This window comes from Trichosurus vulpecula, chromosome 6 (assembly GCF_011100635.1).
Source record: "Trichosurus vulpecula isolate mTriVul1 chromosome 6, mTriVul1.pri, whole genome shotgun sequence".
In the NCBI taxonomy this organism is placed as follows: Eukaryota; Metazoa; Chordata; class Mammalia; order Diprotodontia; family Phalangeridae; genus Trichosurus; species Trichosurus vulpecula.
The window spans coordinates 46,274,375-46,297,860 of NC_050578.1; the positions used below are offsets into that span (position 1 = coordinate 46,274,375).

The window sequence follows — 23,486 nt, forward strand, 5'->3', positions numbered from 1 at the left end:
AGATTATGCATGTGTAGTCATGCAAAACATATTTCCACATTATTCCTGTTTTGAAAGAAAACATAGACCAAAATTAACACCCCCAAAAAATAAAGAAAGTTTTTAAAAGTATGCTTTGATCCATATGGAGATTCCATCAGTTCTTTCTCTGGGCATAGATAGCATTTTTTTTATCATAAGTCCTTCAGAGTTGACTTAGATCATTGTACTGCTGAGAATAGCTAAGTCATTCAGAGCTGATCATCTCACAATATTGCCACTGTGTACAATGGTCTGGCTCTATTCATTTCACTTTGCATTAGTTCATGTCAGTCTTTCTAGGTTTTTCTGAGAGCATCTAGCTCATCATTTCTTATGGCACAATAATATTCTTCATAATCATATACCACAATTTGTTCAGCTATTCCCCAAATGTTAGGCATCCTCTCAATTTCCAATTCTCTGCGATCAGAAAAGAGCTGCTATAAATATTTTTGTACATATAGGTCTTTTTCATTTTTTTTTTGTTTTATTTCTTTTAGGATACAGACCTAGTAATAGTATTGTTGGGGCAAAGGGTATCCATGGTTTTATAGGCTTTTGGGCACAATGGTTGAATCAGTTCACAACTCCACTCAGTGTCCCAATTTTCCTGCATTCCCTCCAACATTTGCCATTTGTCTTTTCTGTCCTATTAGCCAATCTAATAAGTGTGAGGTAGTACCTCAGAACTGTTTTAATTTACGTTCATCTAATCAATAGTGATTTGGAACATTTTTTAATATTGCTATAGAAAGCTTTGATTACTTCATCTAAAAACCAACTTCATTTTTTAAAATCATCTATCAATTGGAAGATGGTTCTTATTTATGTAAATTTTACTTATTTCTCTACATATTTGAAAGATGAGGTCTTTATCAGAGAAATTTGCTTAAAATTTTTTTTTCGCAGTTGTGATTCCCTCCATCCTATTACCTCCTCATTTATTCCACTCTCTCCTTTCACCTTATACCTCCTCAAAAGTGTTTTGCTTCTTACTACTGCCTCCCCCAATCTGCCCTCTTTTCTATGAGCCCCCCCCTTCTTTGATCCCCTTCCCCTCCTGCTTCCCTATAGGGTAAGATGTTTTTCTATACCCAATTGAGTATGTATGTTATTCCCTCTTTGAGCCAATTCTGATGGGAGTAAGGTTCAAGTGTTCTCCAATACCTCCTCCCATCTTCCCCTCCACTGTAAAAGCTTTCTCACCTCTTTTATGTCAGATAATTTACCCCATTCTACCTCTCCCTTTCCCTTTCTCCCAGTGCACTCCTCTTTATCACCCCTTAATTTTATTTTTTTAGATATCATCCCATCATATTCAACTCACACTTGTGCCCTCTGTCTATATAGATAGATAGATACATACATACATACATACATACATACATACATATATCCCTTCTAACTGCCCTAATAATGAGAAAGTTTCTATGAGTTAGAAGTATCATCTTTCCATGTAGGAATGTAAACAGTTTAACCTTATTAAGTCCCTTATGATTTCCCCTTTCTGTTTACTGCTTTATGCTTTTCTTGAGTCTTGTATTTGCAAGTCAAATTTTCTAGACAGCTCTGGTCTTTTCATCAAGAATGCTTGAAAGTCCTCTATTTCATTGAATATTCATTGTTCTCCTGAAGGATTACCCTCAGTTTTGTTGGGTAGGTGATTCTTGGTTGTAACCCTAGCTTATTTGCCTTCTGGAATATCATATTCCAAGTCTTCCAATCCTTTAATATAGAAGCTCCTAAATCCTGTGTTATCTTGACTGTGGCTCCATGATACTTGAATTATTTCTTTCTGGCTGCTTGTGATATTTTCCCCTTGATTTGGGAGATCTGGATTTTGGCAATAGTATTCCTGGGAGTTTTCATTTTGAGATCTCTTTCAGGAGGTAATCAGTAAATACTTTCAATTTCCAACTTACCCTCTGTTTCTAGAATATCAAGCGTTTTCCTTGATAATTTCCTGAAAGATGATGTCTAGACTCTTTTTTTTATCATGGCTTTCAAGAAGTCCAATAATTCTTAGATTAACTCTCCTGGATCTATTTTCCAGGTCAGTTTTTTTTTTTCCAATGAGCTATTTCACATTGCATTCTACTTTTTTCATTCTTTTGGTTTGGTTTTGTTGTTTCTTGATGTTCATACAGTCATTAGCTTCCACTTGTTCAATTCTAATGCTGAAGGAATTATTTTCTTCAGTGAGCTTTTGTACCTCCTTTCCCATTTGGCCAATTCTATTTTTTAAAGAGTTCTCTTCTTTAGTTAAGTTTTGTGCCTCTTTTTCCATTTGGCCAATTTTGCTTTTTTTTTTTAATTAGAATTGTTTTTATTTATTACTAAGTTTCAACCCCAAAGAGAAATTTCTATACATAAAAACATGCAAAAATAGAACATAGTTTCATATAAACCATGAATTCTACATCATACCATTTGCTTTAAATATAATTCCATACTTTCATTTCAAAACAGTTCTGCTTGTCATCTTAGTAGCTTAATTTCCCTTGTGTGAATTTACACAAATATTACAATGGCCCTTTAAAACATCATTTTTACTATTATCACATCACTAACTCCCACTGCCTTTCATTAACCTCCCTTTCTTCCTCCCATTTAAAAACACAAAAAGGCACTATTACGTTGTTGGTGGAGTTGTGAACTGATGATCCAACCATTCTGGAGAGCAACCCGGAACTATGCCCAAAGGGCCATAAAAATGTGCATACCCTTTGACCCAGGAACACCACTTCTAGGGCACACAAGGGGGAAAGAGACCTGTATGTACAAAAATATTTATAGCAGCTCTTCCCGTGGTAGCAAAGAATTGGAAATGAAGGGGATGTCCATCAATTGCAGAATGGCTAAACAAGTTGTGGTATATAAATGTAATATTATTGTGCTACAAGAAATAGGGAAAGATAAGGACTTCATAACCTGGAAAAACCTACATGATATAATGCTGAGAGGAGCAGAACCAGGAGAACACCATACACAACCACAGATATATTGATTCTATGATGACTAACCTTGATAGACTTGGCTCTTCTCAGCAATACAAGGTTCAAAGACAACTCCAAAGGACTCACTATGGAGAGAGCTATCTACATTCAGAGAAAGAGCTATGGAGTCTGAAGGCAGATTGAGGCAAACTATTTGCTCTCCTTTTTTTCCCCTCTTTTGTTTTTTTTGTTTTGTTTTGTTTTGTTTCTTCTTTCTCGTGATTCATTCCATTGGTCATAATTCTTCTTTACAACTTGACTATTGTGTAAATAAGTTTAATGTGAAGTTATATTTAGAAGATATATCTGATTCCATGCAGTCTTGGGGAGGGAGGGAGGGAAGGGGAGAAGAAGATCTGGAACTCAAAATTAAGTGGAGCTGAGTGTTGTAAACTAAAAATAATAAATCTTAATTTAAAACAAAGAATACAAAAAGGATAGGTGGGGTGGAACAGGGTAGAGAGTTGTAACAATTAAATCCACAAAGTGACCACGTCTTAAAATGTATGCTTTTTCCATCTTGTGTCGTCCTTTGTCTGAAGGATTACTTTCAAGTCTTTCTGGAGTTGCTTGTTTCAAAAGTTGTTTCTTTTTGCATTGTTGTTTTACTGCTTTAAATTCTTCTGATTCTGCTTATTTCACGTGGCATCAGGTCATACTACCCAGGATTCCATGAAATAACCTCTCATTTCCTTTCTAGATTTCTCTGAACTCATGTGTTTGTATTCCAAACTTCTTACTCAGCTCAGGTCTTTCCATCAGAAATTCTTCAAAATCTTCTATTGTTTTAAATGTCAATTTTTTCCCATATAGGATTATACCAAGTTTTGCAGGGTAGTTTGTTCTTGGTTGTAAGCCCATCTCTTTTGCCTCTCTAAATATTGAATTCCAAGATTTCTTCTCATTTTTGGTTGAAGCTACTAGGTCTTGTGTGATCTTGACTGTAATTCCTTGGTACTTGAATGGCTTCATTCTGGATTCTTGTAATATTTTCTCTCTGACATGGGAGTTCTGAATTTTGACTATGACATTCCTGGGAGTTTTTATTTGGGGATTTATTAGTGGAGGTGACCTATAGATTCTTTCTATATTTATTCTGCCTTCTGGTTCTAATAAACCTGGGAAATTCTCTTTTATGATTTCTTGAAATATAGGATCTAAGCTTTTTACTATATCAATGTTTTCAGGGAGCCCAATAATTTTTATATTATCTCTTCTTGACCAGTTTTCCAGGTCAGTTGTTTTTGTTACCAGATATCTTACATTTTCTTCCTCAAGTTTTTCAATCTTTTTACTTTGTTCTAATATTTCTTGCTGTCTTATGGAGTCACTGATTTCTGTTTGATCTATTCTTGTTTTCAAGGACTCCACTTCTTGCATAAGGCTTACCATTTTCTCTTCTAAATTATCTATTCTACTTCCAATTCTTTCTTCCAGTTCTTTTATTTCATTTTTTACCTCTTCCTTCATTTCTTCTAGGAATTCACATAGTCCTTGCAGAAAATCCATTTTTTCCTTTGAATCTATGTTTAGAGTTATTATGGAATTGCTTTCTTCTTTTCGAGGATCTCTAGATTTGATACTGGTTGATGTTTTCATCTTTAATGTATTTACCTCTCTAGGTTTAGGTTCTGAACTGAAGCTTTGTACTAGGCCCAGGCTATGACCCCTGGTGGCATAACCAACCAGGCCCAGGCCCCCTCTTATCTTCAACTCCCTGGGTTCTTGCAGTCTTAAACATCCTGGGATTAGGCCTCTTTGGATTTTTGAGGTTTAGAGCTGAAACCTCAGCACCCTAGCAGTTCCAAACTCTCCACCCCTGGGATTTTGCAAAGGAAAAAGTATTTTTGTGGGCTATGGTCTATGTGAATCCCTTGGTTAGACTGGGAGATATGTAGACCCTAGTTTTAGTTCCGGGCCCCTGTTTTCTATTGTCTGTAGTTGTTTCCTATTTTTTTTTTTTTTTTTTGCAGTTCTCAGGTAGAAGAAATCACTTTTAGTTTCTCACGAGATCTCAATTTAGAGAGGATTGGAGTAGATATGCAGGAGGTAGGTGGTCTGCCTTGAGTATCAAAGCCCAGACAGCTGATCTCAGATGCTAACTTGTTGGAAATATTGGAGAAGGAATTCTTGTCCAGAAATGAGCTGGCTTAGACGACCTCTTCGAACTAGAAGACTCTTTAACTACTCAAAAGGAGTGACCTCATAAAGTTCCTCTTCTCTCTGATATCACAGGAAGTATTCCTATTTCCAAATTCAGTTCCCTCAAGGAGTCAGTACAGTGATTTTGTGAGACAAGGAAACAGTCTAACTATCGAAAGACTTGATAAAGCTGGAATTTACCTCATTGCCTCCCTAGACCAAGTAGGTAGGTGTCCCTCTCTGATATCTCTGCCTCTCCAGAAAGGATTCACTTCACTCTCTGACCAATTCTGCTTTTTTAAGGAGTTCTTCTCCTCAGTGAATTTTTGTATATCTTTTATACATTTAGCTAATTCTGCTTTTCAGGGCATTCTTCTCCTCACTGAATTTTTGTACCTCTTTTACCATTTGGCTTATTCTGTTTTTTAAGGTGTTATTTTCTTCAGTATTATTTTTTGTGCCTCCTTTACCATGCTGCTGACTCTTTTTCATGATTTTCTTGCATCACTCTCATTTGTCTTCCCAATTTTTCCTCTACCTCTTTTACTTGATTTTTAAAATCCTTCTTGAACTCTTCTATGGTCTGAGACCAATTCATATTTTTCTTTGAAGGTTTGGACTGTAGGAGTTTTGATTCTGTTGTCTTCTTCTGAGTTTACGCTTTGATCTTCCTTGTCACCATAGTAACTTTCTATAGTCATAATTTTTTATTCTGTTGCTGTTTCTTAACTTTTAAGCCTATTTCTCAACTTCTAATTCTTTGTTAAAGTGGGGCTCCACTTCCAGGATGAAGTAATGTCCTAAGTTTCAGGGGTTTTGTGCAGCTGTTTTCAGAGATACTTCCAGGGACCTGTAAGTTTTCAGTTCTTCTAAGGTGTTATGATCTAGGGAGAGATATGTTTACTACTCTCCTGGCCTGTGCTCTGGCTGTAAGCAACCACAAGCACTCTTTCCTGTCCTGTAACTGTGATGAGGATCCCTGCTCCCCTTTGGCTGCAAGCTCTGCTGTGCTAGTGCCCTTCCTCACCCTCAAACTGCCATCCAGGACTGTGATCCAAATCTGAGTATGGGCAAAGCAACAGAGCCCTGCCCCCAGTGCCAGTAAAAAGACCCCTATAGTCTCCTTCTGACCAGTTGTTCAACCCCTTTACCCTCTGTGGTCTGAAAGCTCTGGAAGCAGCCACCACCACTGCCGATCCAATTACTCCCAAGGCCTGTTCGGGCTTTGTGGGGGCTCAGTGTGCACTAGCACAGCCTGCACTATACTGTGCTTTACTCTTACACTGGTGCAACAGACCTTTCCTACCAACCTTCCCAGATGTCTCTAGCTGGAAAATTGTTTCACCTCATCCTTTTATGGGTTCTGCCACTCCAGAATTTATCTTGGGCATTATTTAAAGATCCTCAAAGAGGATATGGGGAGAGCTCAGGTGAATCCCTGCCTTTTCTCCACTATCTTGGCTCTGCCACCCCCATTACTTTCAATTCCAAAATATCCCCCTGAAAGCCTGCTCACTTGTCTCGATGTCTCTCTAGGCTCTTTAGGCTCTTTCTTATCTCTATCATCTCCAGCTACCCTTCTTTCCCCTGAGCCATTTGGGAGAGGTTAGAACATATCTTTCTCAAAATTACTACTGTCTTTGCTTGTGTGACAAAGAATTTTTGTTGTTGTTTTTGTGTTTCTCCCATTTACCGTATTAGTAAATTTTTTTGACTCCTCTTCTTCCTCCTACTTTCTGCAGTAGTTTTATTGATTACTCAAAGTTCCGATCTTAGACATCCTCTTTTCTTTTTTTTATACCCTTCTATAGTGGGACCATCTCTAGTTGTCATGATTTATATGTTGCCACTGGACTCAGTTGACTCTGGAGGAGAAAGTGAGGCTTGTGATTTTGCACAGCCCCACCTCACTTAAATCCAATTCACTTGCAAGTCATGACATCACCTTCCTGATGCTATCATCCTCTTTAAGAACAAAAGACAAACAGCAACACGTGAGTAATATGGGCTGTCCCACTGGGGGCCCAGCTGGCCAGTTCTAGTGGAACAATGCAGGTCCTCCTTTCCTTTCCTCTCCTCTCTTCTCTCTCTCTCTCCCTTCTTTAGTGAACTGATCCTACTTTACAACTGGGCACATACGTCTATGCTTGTGCTCTCAGATTCCATTACACAATTTTACTCCTTTCTACAATACATCCCATCTTCCTGCTAGATGTCTTCATTTGGATAGCCTTTTGTTATCTCAAAACTCAATGTGTATAAACTCTCTATATTTTCCTCAAGATTATTTCTTCCTCCCAATTTCTCCATTTTCAAAGTCTGTAGTGAGGAGTAAGGTTTAAGAAGACTGGAAAGGCAGGACAAGACTGGGTTATATAGGTCCTTGAATGCCAAACAAGGGATTTTGTATTTGATCCTGGAGGCAATAGGAAGACACTGGAGTTTATAGAGTAGGGGAGTGACATTTTATTGAGTTGGGGACTGGACCTTCACTTTAGGAAAATCACTTTGGTGGATAGAGTATGGATTAGTGTGGGGAGAGACTTGAGGCAGGCAGACCCACCAGCAGGCTCTTGCAATAATCCAGGCATGTGGTGATGACAGTCTGCACTAGAGTGGGGGCAGTGTCAGAAGAGAGAAGGGGGTGAATTTGAATGATGTCACAGAAATGAAATTGACAGGTTTTGGCAACAGATTAGATGTGGGAGTAAGGGATATTGAGGGGTGAAGTGAGCCTGAGAGACTGGGAGGATCGTGCTGCCCTCTTCACTAATAGAAAAGATGGTTCTGGAGGAGTGGAAGAGAAAGATAATGAGTTTGGTTCTGAATGTGTTAAGTTTAAGATATCTACTGGAATCCAGCTTCAGATGTCTGAAAGACCCTTAGAGATGCAAGAGTGGAGGTCAGCAGAGAGGTTAGGGCAAGATAGATAGATCTGAGAAACAACTAGAAAAAGTAATTGAATCCATAGGAGCTAATGGATTAGGGAAAAGAGAAGACCCAAGGGTGAAACCTGTAGGACATCTATGGTGAGAAGGCATGATCTGGATGAGGATCCAACAAAGAAGACTAGAAAGAATGGTCAGATAGGTAGGAGGAGAACAAAGAGAGAATGGCATCCTAAAAACCTACAGGGAATAGACCATCAAAGAGGAGAGGGTGATCAACAACGTAAAATGCTGCAGAGAGGTCAAGGAGAACGAAGATTGTAAAAAGCCATTGGATTTGGCAACTAAAAGATCCCTGGTAACTTTGGAAAGAGAAATTTCGGTGGAATGATGAGGTCAGAGGCAGGATTGTGAGGGTTAATGAGATAGTGAGAGGAGAGAAAGGGGAGGCACCTATTGTAGGCTTTTAACTGGGTCACCAGGTGAGAAAGCCAGGATGAGTCGCCATCAGCTCATGACCACTACCAGAAAACAAACCGACAAAGAATAATCCCCCTGCCCCATGGGAAATAATGAAGAATGAAATGAACAGAGCCAAGAGAATGTTGTACATAATAACAGCAACGTTGATCAGAGGATAACTGAACAACTAAGCTATTCTGAATACTATGAATATTCAATTAAACTACAAAGGACCTAAGAAGGAATATACTATCTGCCTCCAGAGAAAGAAGAGATTAATAGAAGTGTGCACAGTATGGTTTTAAATATATGTGTGTATATATGTATGTGTGTATGTATGTATGTTTGTGTGTGGGTGTGTGGGCATGAAATGGTGGCTTTCTCTAGTGCAGGGTGGAGAAAAAAGGGGAGAGACAATTCAAAACTTGAAACGTAACAAAAAAAACTTAATTTAATTTTTAAAAAAATACCCATGATTAATGTTAAGTGAGGAGATACGGTTTCACCTAAAATCCATCCATTTTGATTTGCAACTTCCACCATCATCCTTAAACCATTACTTATTCCCATTATAAACACTAATATTGGTAACATTCTTTCTTTGTTCATCTTAGGTATTAGGAATATGATTTTCATATGATATTTGTTGTTGCTCAGTCATTCAGTCGTGTTCGACTCTGTGTGAAACATACTATCCATGTGGTTTTCTTGTCAAAGATTCTTAAGTGGTTTGCCATTTCTTTCTCCAGTTTTATGCAGGTAGGCAGGGGTCAAGTGATTTGACTAGGAAGTGTCTGAGGTTAGATTTAAACTCTGGTCTTTCTGATCCCAGGCCTGGTGGTCTATCCGCTGTTGCCACCTAACTGCCTCTTCATATGATATAATACATCACCATAATTATTTCCTATGATTTCTAAGCCTTTCATTTAACTTTGCCTAGATTCCCAAAAGAAGGAAAGTCTTCAATGGCAAACTGAAAATAATTTATAAAGAGTCCATTTCACCATAAATCCAATAGGTAATGGATGTAGATGCAATGGAATTAGAGAAGAAGAGCTCTAGCTAGCAAAGAAGACACATCTGTTGTGCAATGAAAGCCAAGAATAATCTTAAATTAGGTTCTCATTGCTATATTAAGCAAGGAAAAGGTCATGGCAATCATCTGCATGACCAGCACAAGGTAGAAAAGGTCTTGCTTTTCCCTGCGGTGTTTCATTTTCACACCACACACTGATATTTACTAGGAGTGCCCTTTACTGGGGCTGGAGGTCATCTCAAAGGAGCACTTACCACCAGGGTAAGTAGTGTAACTTGAGTGCGGACACTTGCCCATGGGAAATATGCTTATGGGAAAGCCAGTTCTGAAGGAGGCAGCTAGATATCTCAGTGGATAGAGCACTGGGCCTGGAGTCAGAAAGACCTGAATTTATTTTTTTTAATTTATTTATTTTTCAATAAATATTTTCAATAAAATTTTGAGTTTTAAATTTTCTCCCCCTCCTTCCCCTCCCTCTTCTTCAAGACAGGGTGCAATCTGATATAGGCTCTAGTTATACATTCATATTAAACATATTTTCACATTAGTCATGTTGTAAAGAAGAATTAGAACCAATGAGAAGAACTATGAGAAAGAAGAAACAAAACAAAAACAAAAAAAGAGAGCAAATAGTATGCTTCAATCTGCATTCAGACTCCAAAGTTCTTTCCCTGGATGTGGATAGTTTTTTCCATCATGAGTCTTTTGGAGCTGTCTTTAGATCCTTGCATTGCTGAGAAGAACTAAGTCTATCAAAGCCAGTCATTGCACAAAGTGGCTGTTACTGTGTACGATGTTCTCCTGGTTCTGCTCACTTCACATATCAGTTCATATAAGTCTTTCCAGGTTTTTCTGAAATCTGACTGTTCATCATTTCTTATAGCACAATAGTATTCCATTACATTTATATACTACAACTTGTTCAGCCATTCCCCAGTTGATGGGCATTCCTTCAATTTCCAATTCTTGGCCACCACAAAAAGAGCTATTATAAATATTTTTGTACATGTGGGTCCTTTTTCCTTTTTTATGATCTTTTTGTAATACAGACCTAGAAATTATATTGCTGGGTCAAATGGTATGCACGACTTTATAGTCTTTTGGGCATAGTTCTAAGTTGCTTTCCAGAATGGTTGGATCAGTTCACAACTCTACCAACAATGCATTAGTGTTCCAACATTCCCACATCTTCTCCAGCATTTATCATTTTCCTGTTTTGTCATGTGAGCCAATCTAGTAGGTATGGTGTGGCACCTCAGAGCTGTTTTGATTTGCACATTTCTAATCAATAGCAATTTAGAGCATTTTTTCATATGACTATAGATAGCTTTAATTTCTTCCTCTGAAAACTGCCTGTTCATATCCTTTGACCATTTATCAATTGGGGAATGACTTATGTTCTTGTAAATTTTAGAAATGAGACCTTTATCAGAGATACTGATTATAAAAATTTTTTCCCAGCTTTCTGCTTCCCTTCTAATCTCTGTTGCATTCGCTTTGTGCAAAAACTTTTCAGTTTAATATAATCAAAGTCACCCATTTTGCATTTCGTATTATTCTTTGTCTCTTGTTTGGTCATAAATTCTTCCCTTTTCCACAAATCTGACAGGTAGACTATTCCTTGCTCTCCTACTTTACTTATAGTATCAGTCTTTATATCTAAATCATGTACCCATTTTGACTTTATCTTGGTATACAGTGTAAGATATTGATCTATGCCTAGTTTCAGCCATACTGTTTTCTAGTTTTCCCAGCATTTTTTGTTAAATAGTGAATTCTTAACCCAGAAGCTGGATTCTTTGGGTGTATCAAAGAGTAGATTGATATAGTCATTGACTATTGTGTCTTGTGTATCTAACCCATTCCACTGATCTATCACTCTATTTCTTAGCCAGTAGCAAATAGTTTTGATGACTGCTGCTTTATAATACAATTTAAGATCTAGTGCGGCTAGGCCACCTTCTCTTGCGTTCTTTTCATTAGTTCCCTTGATGTTCTGGACCTTTTGTTCTTCCAGATGAATTTTGTTATTATTTCTTTTAGCTCTATAAAATAATTTCTTGGTAGTTTGATTGCTAAGACCTAAATTTAAATCCAGCTTCAGATATTTACTGGCAGCTAGGTGGCACCATAGTGCACAGAGTGCTGGGCTTGAAGTCAAGAAGATTCATCTTTGTGAGTTCAAAACTGTTCTCAGACACTTACCAGCTGTGTGACCCTGTTTGCCTCAGTTCCCTTGTCTGTAAAATGAGCTAGAGAAGGAAACGGCAAACAGAGTCAGTATCTTTTCGAGGAAAACCCCAAATGGGATCACAAAGAGTCAGAAACGACTGAAAAGCAAGAATGAATACTTACTCCCTGTGTGACCCTGGGCAAGTCACCTAACCTCTGTTTGCTTTAATTCACTAGAAAAGGAAATGACAAATCACTCCAGCATCTTAGCCAAAAAGAAATTTGCATGAACAGTGTAGTCCACTGAGTCACAAAGAGTCAGACATGACTGAACAACAACCTGAGTGAGGACAGTTGCTCATGGCTAATACCCACATTGGACTGTGCTTAATGTATGCTATGGGGACACTGGATAGACCCCTCTACTATGGGTTCCAAATATAAGCAGTAAGGAGCAGATAGTAAAATTTAGGGAAATATGCATGACTATAACATGAATATGTATCCTAGTTTTCTATTTGACTCAGATTCACAAGGAGCTGGGAAATACCCTTTCTTTTCCCTCAGTGGTAGCAAGAGATACTCTTGTCCTATGTCCAAATTTCAGAATGCTCAGTTCTAATAGGACTCACTGCCTTATTGAACAAACATTTATTACGCATTTCTTGTATATGAGGCATGGTACCAGATTCTGGGAAAATATACAAAAATACAATTATTTTTTCTAATTACACGTTTGTTTGTCTGCCATGTCCTATATCTGTAAATTTCTAAATGGCTATGTTTGTTTCTTTTTTGTCTTTGTGTCACTACTAACTAGGAGAGTGGCTGGCACACGTAGTCCTTGACAAATATTTGCTGATTGACTGATTATCAATTTCTGTGTTATGGTCATCCTGTTCCTGGACTTCTCATACTGGAAGCCTACTATACTCTGCTTCTAGGAGATGTTCCTCTGCTTGTCTATTTCTTCCCAGATCCTCTCCATTTTAGGGAAAATATCCAGGCCAGCCATATCTTTATTCCTCTTTCAGAACTGCTCTTGAATCTCTAGACTTTCTCTACCATGTCTTTCTCTCCCACCCCCCAACACAATCCCACTTTTCAGCATCTTTTTAGACGTCTTCTTCTGTCAAAAGAATATACACTCTTTGAGTGCAGAGATTGTCTTCTTCTCTGCTTGTATTTGTATTCCCAGCACTTATCACAGTGCCTGGTACATAGCAAACAGTTAATAAATGATTGTTGGCTTGATTGATGATTTACATGTAACACTTAGGAGTCATAGACTGTGCCCCCTGGAATTAAACTTTAAAGCGGGTTCGTCATAGCAAACTCAGACACCATTGAGTGACTAGCATTCCTGGCTCTCTGTGCAAAGCTAACTCTCAAGGAAAGAAAGGAATGAAAAAGAGAAAAAGTTAGAAAATTCCATTCCCCTGCCCCAAGCATATGATATTAAAATATAACCTTTAATATAAATTATAAATATAAATAAAAATGTAACTTACAGGAATTCCTCTAGCTGAAGTTCTGTCCACACTCGTAAATTGATGTACAGCAAAGGCCACCAGGTAGGTGCTCATTGGGACAGACTTCATGAAAATGGTTCTGTTCCATTCATCATCCACCTGCTCTTCTTTCTTTGGAAAATGAAAAGTCATGGGTTTTTTTGTTATCATCATTTATGCCTAGATCAGACCAATATTTTTTCATTTGTATATCTCTAATAAGAAATTCCTTACCCAAATTAAAGGAAGAACACATCTAATAAATAAAATATTATAGGGAACAAGAATTTTTTTCAATTTGTCATATCAAGAATGAACACTACTGATACCGAAGGGTTGCACTACCCAAGACAATGGTTTCTTAAGGAAAAATGAAGTGTAAATGGCTCAAATGTTTTATTGTCTTTCCATAGACAGACAGTGTGACATAATGTATGAGAGTCATCCATTATAACAAAGTACTTTTTTTTTAATTAGAAAAATAAATTCAGTAAAACAAGCCAACTTATAGCCTAATCTGAAAATATATTTGGATTTTCACATCCATAGTCCTCCACTTCTGCAAAGATACATTCCCATAGGTTTCCTTCAGGGCCAACTTTGGTTATTATAATCTAACAATATTTAATGTTGATTTAAAAATGACTTTGTTTTGATAAATTAGGCACCTAGGTCAGCTGTTTCTTCAATATGTGACATCCTCAGAACCTCATTACTGGGAATTTAGGGCAAGGGGGTCATTCCTGGTGGCCATCTCCAGTCATCCTGATGAATATCTGGCCACTGGACCCGGATGGCTCTGGAGGAGAAAGTGAGCCTGGTGACCTTGCACAGCCCTCCCTCACTCAAGTCAAAGTCAACTGCAAGTCATGTCATCATTTCCCTAATGTCATGGGGAGAGAGGAGTGAGTGAAAGAGGGTTTGTGATACGATCAGGGTTCCCTATTTCCCCTCAGAAGACAGTAGTTTTCTTTAAAAAGCAGCAAAGCCACCCCCAGACTTGTTTGGCCCAAGGCTTTCTGGTCATATAAGGAAATAAAAGGTTCCCACCTACATGGAGTCAGTGCCCTCTCTGACTGGCTACATGTCTGAAGATCATCCTATCACAATATCTGCCTTACTGACCAGGCTCATTTCCATATGGAGATGAGGGGGCCAAGGAGGAGGGAGTTCTAATCTATAGAAACTATACATCACTATATATGTATCCTTTTTGCATATCCTTGCTGCATTTGGTAGGACAAATTAAGTCTCTTTTTTTTAAACTTTTCAATCACTTACCAATATCTGATTTCATCCCAACATAGAACCCAAATTAACAGGTGCTGGCATTAGTCCTGTCCCTTACAGAAGGATTGAAACCAATCCCTCAACCCCAATCCCTGAAAACATAACATTAGCCCTGGAAGAGTCCTTAAGGATCATCTCATCTAACTTCTTGATTTCAACAAAGACCATGGAGTAAATTATTTGCTCAAAGTCACTAAGGAAGGCTCTTACTGATATTGAGGTATGTAGTCAAATGGAATCCAAATCCCATGTATTCACAGACCACTACTGCTGGAATGAACTTTAGAGACAGCCTTGTCTATTGTTTAGTTAGTTGTGTTCAACTCTTCATGGCCCCATTTAGATTTTCTTGGCAAAGACACTGGAGTGCTTTGCCATTTCCTTCTCCAGCTCATTCTATAGATGAGGAAACTGAGGCAAACAGGGTTAAGTGACTTGACCAGGGTCACACAGCTAGTAAGTGTCTGAGGCAATTCGAAGACAGCTTTGTCTAACACTCTTCATTTATGGAGGAGGAAATAGATATCAGGGTTTATAGTCATAGCAAGGACCACAGTTCTCAATGGTCTGTTCACTTTGTCCTCAGTGCAGACCTTTCTCAGACATGCTGTTGAAATTTGGGCTCCCCTGATGTTGACAGGGCTCTTCCAGAGCAGGGGATCATGGTCTCATGACTGCAGAGAAGTACTAAACAGGAATAAGGGTTTAGTTTATTTGATCCTTCCAGGTGAACCCTGGCCCCATGTTCACCCTACCCTACTCCCTCTGATGAGGGCGCAGTCTCTGGGAACCCCCCTGAATCTGTGATACAGTCTCTGGGAGCCCCCTTGAACTCTCCTTGAATCTTCCAACTAGATCTGGCCTTCCCCTAAGGCCATAAGCCTTACAATATCATTAGGCCCAAATCTCTATCTTGCCCTTTGTTGTCCACAGCTAGTTTCCACCCTTGATACTATCAATATCCATGCCTTCAGCTACTTCCCTCCCTTAATCCCATTCTCTTGCTTCCTGGAGTCTGACCTCATCCTGGTCCCATTAGACTCCTCCTCAAGACCTTCCCTAAACCCCTCCTCTAGTCACCCCAGACCAGCCCTCCATCCCTTCCACAATCTTTGTGTATATAATCTCTATCTTCCCTCCCTGAAGATGCTCAGATTCAATCTAGCAGTAGATTGAATCTGGCCTGCTTGTGAAAACAGGCGTCACAAAGGGTAGGATTTCTTAAGACAACCCAATATGGTGAATCCCTAATAAACTTTGTCTTTTCCCTTGGCTGAGAAGGCTGGAGTCGAATTCTTTCACCAGGACCCGGCATGTCGATATTTTGGGGTCATGAGCACCCCTAGAAACCTATGGTTGCCTATCATTTTGCTTAAACCTCTTCACCTCCTGGCCCCAGGGAAATTTTAAGCAGCTTGGGATGACAAAGTTTCCAGGGGAAGAAAAATCCTAGAAACAGGGGAAGGCAAAGACATTCCTAAGAAAACATGGCTCTCAAACTGTGGTTTAGGCGCCTATCTCCCTAGTTTTGTCCCTTTCAAAGTGTTCCCATCCTTTAAGCCATCCTTTCAGGGCAAGGAATGCTGAGAGGTGATGGAATTCCTAGGACTAAAAAAAGTATTTTACCATTCATTTCCCAGGTGGTCTACTATCCCCATCCTACCAATTGTCTTCCCCCCTGCCCAGATTACTGGAATAGGTGCCCCTCAGATGGTGCAAATGGAAAGTAAGACCACCACCACCCCTACCCTCACATATTTTTTGGTGGTGGTGGTGGTGGACAGTCAATTTGTAGATAAACATGGCTATGTTTGGGGTGCATACTCAAACTTTTTTTTCTGATTAAAAAAGTTTGGAGACCACTGCCTTATGGGAATAAAATCTCTGTCAATGGTGCCTTATGGCTCCCACCCTTGGGCAAATTTCCCAGTCATTGGGGCAATCAATTGCCTAATAGGGACAAAGCTCATTTTCCTTGCCTAAATGGAATTGATATTGGAATGTAAATTCCTTGATGGAGGAAACTGTCTTTCTATTTGTTTTGTATTTCTAGCTCTTAGCAAGGTGTTTGGCACATAATAACCTTTAGTAAATGCTACTTGATAATAAATGCTAGATGAGCTTTAAGGTGCCTTTCAGTACTAAATCCCGTGTATTTATGTCTTTAGATGAGGAGTTAATTCATACATATGTGTGTATACACACACATATGTGTGTATAATGTGTGTATTTAATCTGTAATTTTTTAAAGAGGTCCATCAATAGTATTTTGCTTCAAAAACAAGAATATTGGGTCATGGATTTTATTTTTTTCTACAGACTCCATAATTGTCAGTTAACATTCTGTTAAGCTGGGGGAAAGGATCTTTTCAGATCAGCAAAAAAAACCCACTGATTTAGTAGATTCTGTTGGTTCCAAAGAACCTCCCCTACATGGGGGAGGAACCAAAAAACTGTAGCTTCAGGAAAGCTAAAACCTTAGTAAGAATAGATTGAAATCTATTGAAATTGAAATTCTATCATGTGTGAGGTAAATAAAATGTAAAGACTTCACAGGGAAGATATGTATAAATATATGTCTATATCTATACTAAGAAATGTTTAAAAATCAAGAAATAGAAAAGTAAAAAAAAAATTCTGAGGCCATGAGAATCTGATGGCTCAGCCCCTGGGAAAGTTTACCCTGAAACTTTGTTCTTTCTTCTGGTTCTGGTTTAAAGATTTGCTCAGTAAGAATAGGGTCACTGTGACCTGTTTTCCTTTACTGTAAAAGTACTGTAGAAGAATGGAGAGGGTCTCCCCCTCCCCTCATCCTATTCTCCTTCTTTAGATTTATAGATGTCACCTCAGTTGTAATCATTAACTAAGGGAGTGGGAATTGGAGTTTTTGTGCCTCAGTTTCCCGGTTCTTTGTCTAGCTTAAGCCCACCTCCCAGCCAATGGTGAGAAGGGTCAGAGGTGGGCGGGAATTCTCTCCTGTTAGGTATAATTATGGGTGCCTTGCCCCTTGTAAAGCGCCTCCCTTGCTGGATGCGTTCTAGAGGAGAGGCCCAATTCTCGAGAACTGAATAAAATTTATTTCTGTTCCCACCCTGAGATGGCTCCTTATTAACTTTTAATTGGTGAGGATCTTTCATCCCACACATATCAGATTAAGAATTCCTCTAATGTTTTGTCTTACCTGTAAAATACTGCTCTTTTAATCAATTTAATATTAATGATTTTTAATATTAAGTTTTGAAGATTCTGAAATTACAATCAAATCATTACCGCCATTGGTCCTAGAATGGCTGTGTCAATCTCCTACACTATGACTCCACTCACAATTTCTGTAAATTTCCAAACCAAAACACGCTCATTGATTCCCCTTCATATGTCATCTCCATCTACTATAATATAATCTTTTTGATGTCAGGGGCTTCACTTTTGTATTTGTAGCCCTAGTACTTAATAGACTATTGGGCAAATAATAGGAATTCATGAATGTCTTTTTGTTAATTAATTAGTTATTTAATCAATTCAAAATCTAAACCAATGGAGAGAATATTCACAAGTCTATGGATACAATGAAACATTGAAGAATTTTAAAGCCCTAGCAGGCAAGGTTAGAGAACCCTCTTGGTTTATATCCAGGCAGTCTTCATGGGTTTTTTTATTTTGTTGTTTGCATACTCACCTCTACTGGCATATTTGAAATTGCACTGTATTCTTTTGGATGGACGATAGATATTGTGAAAGTTGCTTTTTTGTTGGGCTCATCAAAACAAGGAAATGATTTACGTGCATCTGTTGGCTCATGATCTGTAGCTGCAATGCTCCTAAGAAACAAACAACCAAACAAAATATACGTTGACTCATCTCAAGATCCCATGGTTCACCTCCCTAGAGAAGACAAATGACATAAACTTTATTCTTAGGTGACTTGGTGTACTAGATAGAGGACAAGCTTAGAAATCAGGAAGATCTGGGTTCAAATCATAGCCTTATACATAGTAAATGTGTGGCCATGGACAGGGAGTTTCCCACAATAATGAAGCCAAAGATCCAGATCATTGTGCCCTTAATCCTGCCCAAATGCCTATCAGATAACTGCCAAAGTTCCACCCTTGAACTTTGTCCTTGATTCCAGTCTCAGGCTCCCACTAGCCTACGTACATCTCCACTCAAGTGTCCTATTGATACCTCAAACTCAACGTAGTCAAAGCTGAATTTGTCATCTGCACCCCCATAATAGATTCTCCTCTTGACTTTCCTGTTTCAATTAATGGCACCCACATTCTCCTAGTCATTCAGACCCAAACACCTCATTTTTGACTGCATCATCTCACATTCAATCGGTTGCCAAATCCTGCATGTTCTACTTTCAAAGTATTTCTTACATGTGCCATCTCCTTTCTTATTCCACTCTGAATCTATTGCCCAGACAAGTTTGGTCAACCCCATAAAATTCATTCCTCCCAGGTTAAGCTCTAATCTCGTCTCTAATTTCATCAACATTACCACTGACTCAAGCCTGGATTGCCATCACCTCCCTCATCCTCCTCCTCACTCTGATTGAAGGGGTCAAGGATGGAGCACCAAACTCCTCCCAATGCCTTCCTTTTTAGAGGTCAGAAACTGGATTTTTGGGCTCATTTTTTATTTCAACTTTTTGGAACAAGATACCCCCACACTGGGTAACCTTTACCCTCCCCTCCACTTTTGTATGTTGTCTCCCCGCATTAAACTGTAAACTCCTTGAGGGAAGGGACAGTCTTTCTTTTTATTATATTCCCCAGGGCTTAACACAGTGCCTGGCACATAGAGGACACTTAATAAATGTTGACTGGACTGGACTGGATTGGATTTCCATTCTCACTCCCATCACCCTAGTTCAGGACATCCCCTGCTCAAAAATCTTTAATGGTTTCCCATTTCCTACAAAATAAAAAATAAGCTCCTTAGTTTCTTAATCAGGACCCTCCACAAAATTGTCTCAAACCATCTTTTGTGCTCTTTATCCTCCTCTATATACTCTATACCTCACCCAGTTTGGACTTGCTTCTTGTTCCCTAAATGTGCCCTGTCAATTTCTCCATTTGCCTATGCCATGTGCTCTGCCTAGATTTCCCTCTTAGATCTGTCAAAAATCTACCAAACCTTTAAAGGCTTGTTCAAATACCACCTTGTTCTTTAAGCTTTTCCTGGTCCCCTTTACCCAAAGTGTAACCTATCCTTCCACCATACTCTTGTAGGACTGTGCATCAAATGCTGCAGCTTGGACTCTGAATTGTACTCAAGTCACTTGTGACTTTGACTTATGTCTCCTAGGAGATGGTAAATTTACTGAGAGTAAAAACTGTGCCATACTTAACTTTTGTATCACATAATGCTTTGCAAGTGTCACTGAGTCATTTTTCAGTCATTTCCAACTCTTTGTGACCCTATTTGGGGTTTTCTTGGCAGAGACACTGGAGTGGTTTGCCATTTCCTTCTCCAGCTTATTTTATGGGTGAGGAAACTGCTGATGGTTCCAGATGAGAGTTAAGTGACTTGCTCAGGGTCACACAGCTAGTAAGTGTTTAAGGCTAGACTTGAACTCACAACAAAGATTTTTCCTGACTCCAGGCCCAGTGTTTTATCCACTGCCACCTAGCAGCCCCAACTTACACATAGTGGGCATTCAGTAAGTAGATTTTGGATTAAATCAAAGTTTTCTCAAAATTTTAGCTTAGAAAAGAAATGAAAACTTTGAGAAAATCCTCAGATTAAAGTGTCTGGGGATGGTGCATAGGTAAAAGATTCATTAGGATATTATGGAGACAGCACTGAAATTATAGTCACACAATTTGGCCTCAAATTTCAACTTCATTTGCCTCTGTGACATTGGGTAAATCACATAATTTCTCTAGGCTTCGGTTTTCTTATTGTTTAAATTAAGAGGCTCTTTGAGATGAGTTCTACGGTCCCTTTCAATTCTGAAATCCTAAGACATGGGAGAGAGTGAGGGGAGAAGCATGATTCTTTTTAATGGAAAGAACAGTAGATATGGAGTTAGCAGACCTGAGATCGAATTCCAGCTCGGATATTGATTAAATCTCTGACTTGGGGCAGACCTTGTATTCTCTAGACTAGAGTAAGAGTTCAGAACAAAGCCCTTTTAGAAGTCTGAGGAAACATATGGACCCCTTCTCAGAACATTTTTTAGGGCAAAAAAATAAAATACAAAAGTAACAAAAGAAAATAAAATATATTGAAATACAATGCTCATTTTTAAAGTTCACAGACCAGAAATTAAGTGAAAAATCCTCACTCTTTACCTTACTTTTAAATGAGAGAATTAGACTGGTTGATTCAGGAAATCCTTTCTAGTTCTAAATCTATGAGAAGATAAACAAGCAATTGTTGCCACCTGGTTGAGAAACGAGTAAAGAATCCCAAAGGAACCAAAGCTGGAGAGGCTGTTTCTAACATTCCTTAGGAGGACTGGACAGGACAGCTGTGTGCTGTCATCATATGGGAGTACATTCCATTGTCTCAGCCCCTCTCCCAAATGCCACATTCCATTTTACATGGTGCTGGGGACAAAAACCAGAGTGTGTTCTATAAAGAAGGCAGTGTTTGGCGCTATCCTGCTTATATATTAGCCGTTTGCTTTGTTTTTCAAGCCAGAACAACAAAGAGAAGACCCTCAGCCAGATTTTTTTGGCCTCCTTTAGCATATGAATATTAAAATGTAGCATTTAATGTTTCAAGCTGTGTGTCCCTGGGCAAATCACTTAACCCCTGCATTCCTGAAGAATCTTTATAAATTACAGAGCAGGCACTAATTTGCTTGTATTGGTAGAGCGAATTTCCTGGTCAGGAGCTGCCTACACTAATGAGAGCCCAGGTTCAAACCAACATACACACACACACACACACACACACACACACATGCGCATGCACCAAACATATATGTATACACATATGTGCACACATGCACATACCATACCACATACAAAATAGTATGAAAAAAAATCTTCTATTTTTCCTCTGAGTAAATATTCAAAATGATGCTCCATGTAAGGGAAACCAAATAGAGCATTAAAAAAAAAAAAGGCAGAAGAACCAAAGGAAAGAAGGGCTACTGTTCTCTATATTGATGATTTGTTTTTTACAGAAAACTTAGCCTCTTCTTTAGGACTAAGGAAGCAAGAAAATGTTCCCAAGTTTACAATCAATTCTTGGAGGGCAAAGGCTACACCATATACTTCCTTATAGATCAGATTAAGGCATTTATTAGTACTGGATACCAATAGAAACATCATAAAATCATGTTGAATTTAACTGTAAATATTCACACTGTGAAAAACCTATTTATATTGAGAAATTCACTTATGGTGGCATAGCAATATATGCATGATATATGTGTAGAAGGCTCTTCCTCCTCATTTCCACCTACTGGCACCCCTGGCTTTCTTCAGCTCCAACTAAAATCCCATCTTCTACAGGAAGAATTCCCTGCCCCAATCTTTGAGCTCTTTGAGACTAGGGACTATCTTTTGTCTCTTTCTTTATCCCCAGTGCTCAGCACACTGCCTAGCACACCGTGCTTGTTTAATAAAAAATGTTTATGACTGATTGATATATTACCAATATGATCCCATCTCGAAGTCAAGAATACATACATACATAAGTGTATGCATGTGTGTACATGTATGTATATACATACATACACGTATACACAAGTGATATACATATGCACATTTGTCTATATGTAGCTATATAACACTGTTGTTCTTCAATATCATACAAAAATTATATCTATAGCAATAAGACAAGAAAAAGAAATTGAAGAAATAAAATAAAGGCAATGAAGAAATAAGCTACAACTTTTTGTAGAAGATATGATGTATACTTAGACATATACATATGTTGCTATGTGTATGTATGTATGCGTATATACGTGTATGCATGTATGTGTGTATGTATGTATGTACATACAGATGCATATGTAGCTTGTGAACTTGCTCTCTAAGACTTTTTTTTTCAGTCACATTTGATTCTTCATAACCCCATTTGGGGTTCCACTGGAGTAGTTCGCTATTTCCTTCTCCAGCTCATTTAACACATGGGAAAACTGAGGCAACCAGAATTAAATGACTTGCTCAGGGTCACACAGTTAGTATCTGAAGCTGGATTTGAACACAGGAAGATGAGTCTTCTTGACTAGAGGCCTGGTACTCTATGCACTGTGGCGCCACCTGGTCGTCCCTGTCTCTAAGACTATAAGTTGCCAATCAGACATTGTTCTACATCAGTAGTGAGACTTTCATGCCAAGGAATTTATAAGTCTGAACAATAATAAGAAATGATGTTTTAGAATCTTTTCCCAGCAGTGCCCCAGAAATAACAAACATATTCATAAAATGTGGACTGTCTGTCCCTTTTCTACCCTTCTTTCAGACACAGCATCTGCTGATTCTATTTGTGACTTCTAACGGTTCTGCTAGTGGGCTGAAGGTGATGGCAGCCTGAATGGAGGTGACTGTCTGCAGATTGTTGCCAAGGGCAAGCAGACACAAGAATGCAAAAGGCTCAAGGTCAAGGCAATGGACAAAGGAGGAATTCCTTTTGCTTGACTATGCAGATCTAATGTAAAGATTTTGTTTGTGGTTGTTTTTCTGGCAGTGAGGGGAGAGTGGGAAGGAAAATAGATAAAATTTTGTTCATTAAAAAGAAAATTAAAAAACCAAAAGAGTGGTTGTTGATGAAATGGAAGAAGAAAAGAAGTTATCAATATTCTTAAAATATTCTCAGCTCTAGCCTGAAAAAGAAGCAGGCGTAGTGGGTCAAAGTAGGAGTCAGAAAGACTTGGGATCAAGTCCCCACCCTGGCAGATGGTCATTTGACATTGAACATCTCAGTGGCCCAGCAACCTTTTTTAGGAGATAAATTCCAGAACAGATATCAATTTGTATTTGTAGAGGGAGTGTTCTCGCCAGAA

General features: G+C 38.6%; 1 protein-coding gene across 2 annotated transcripts in view; it reads right to left on the reverse strand.

Moving 5' to 3' along the window:
• LOC118853422 (glutamyl aminopeptidase) overlaps positions 1–23,486 on the reverse strand; it is a 126,254-nt gene that overhangs the window by 80,355 nt on the left and 22,413 nt on the right. For both annotated transcript variants that reach the window (XM_036763508.1, XM_036763507.1), the window contains exons 2-3: positions 18,195–18,336; positions 13,229–13,360 (exon numbers count right to left, since the gene is read on the reverse strand). In XM_036763508.1, the coding sequence (XP_036619403.1) occupies positions 13,229–13,360; positions 18,195–18,336 (274 nt within the window). The remainder of the gene's footprint in view (positions 1–13,228; positions 13,361–18,194; positions 18,337–23,486) is intronic.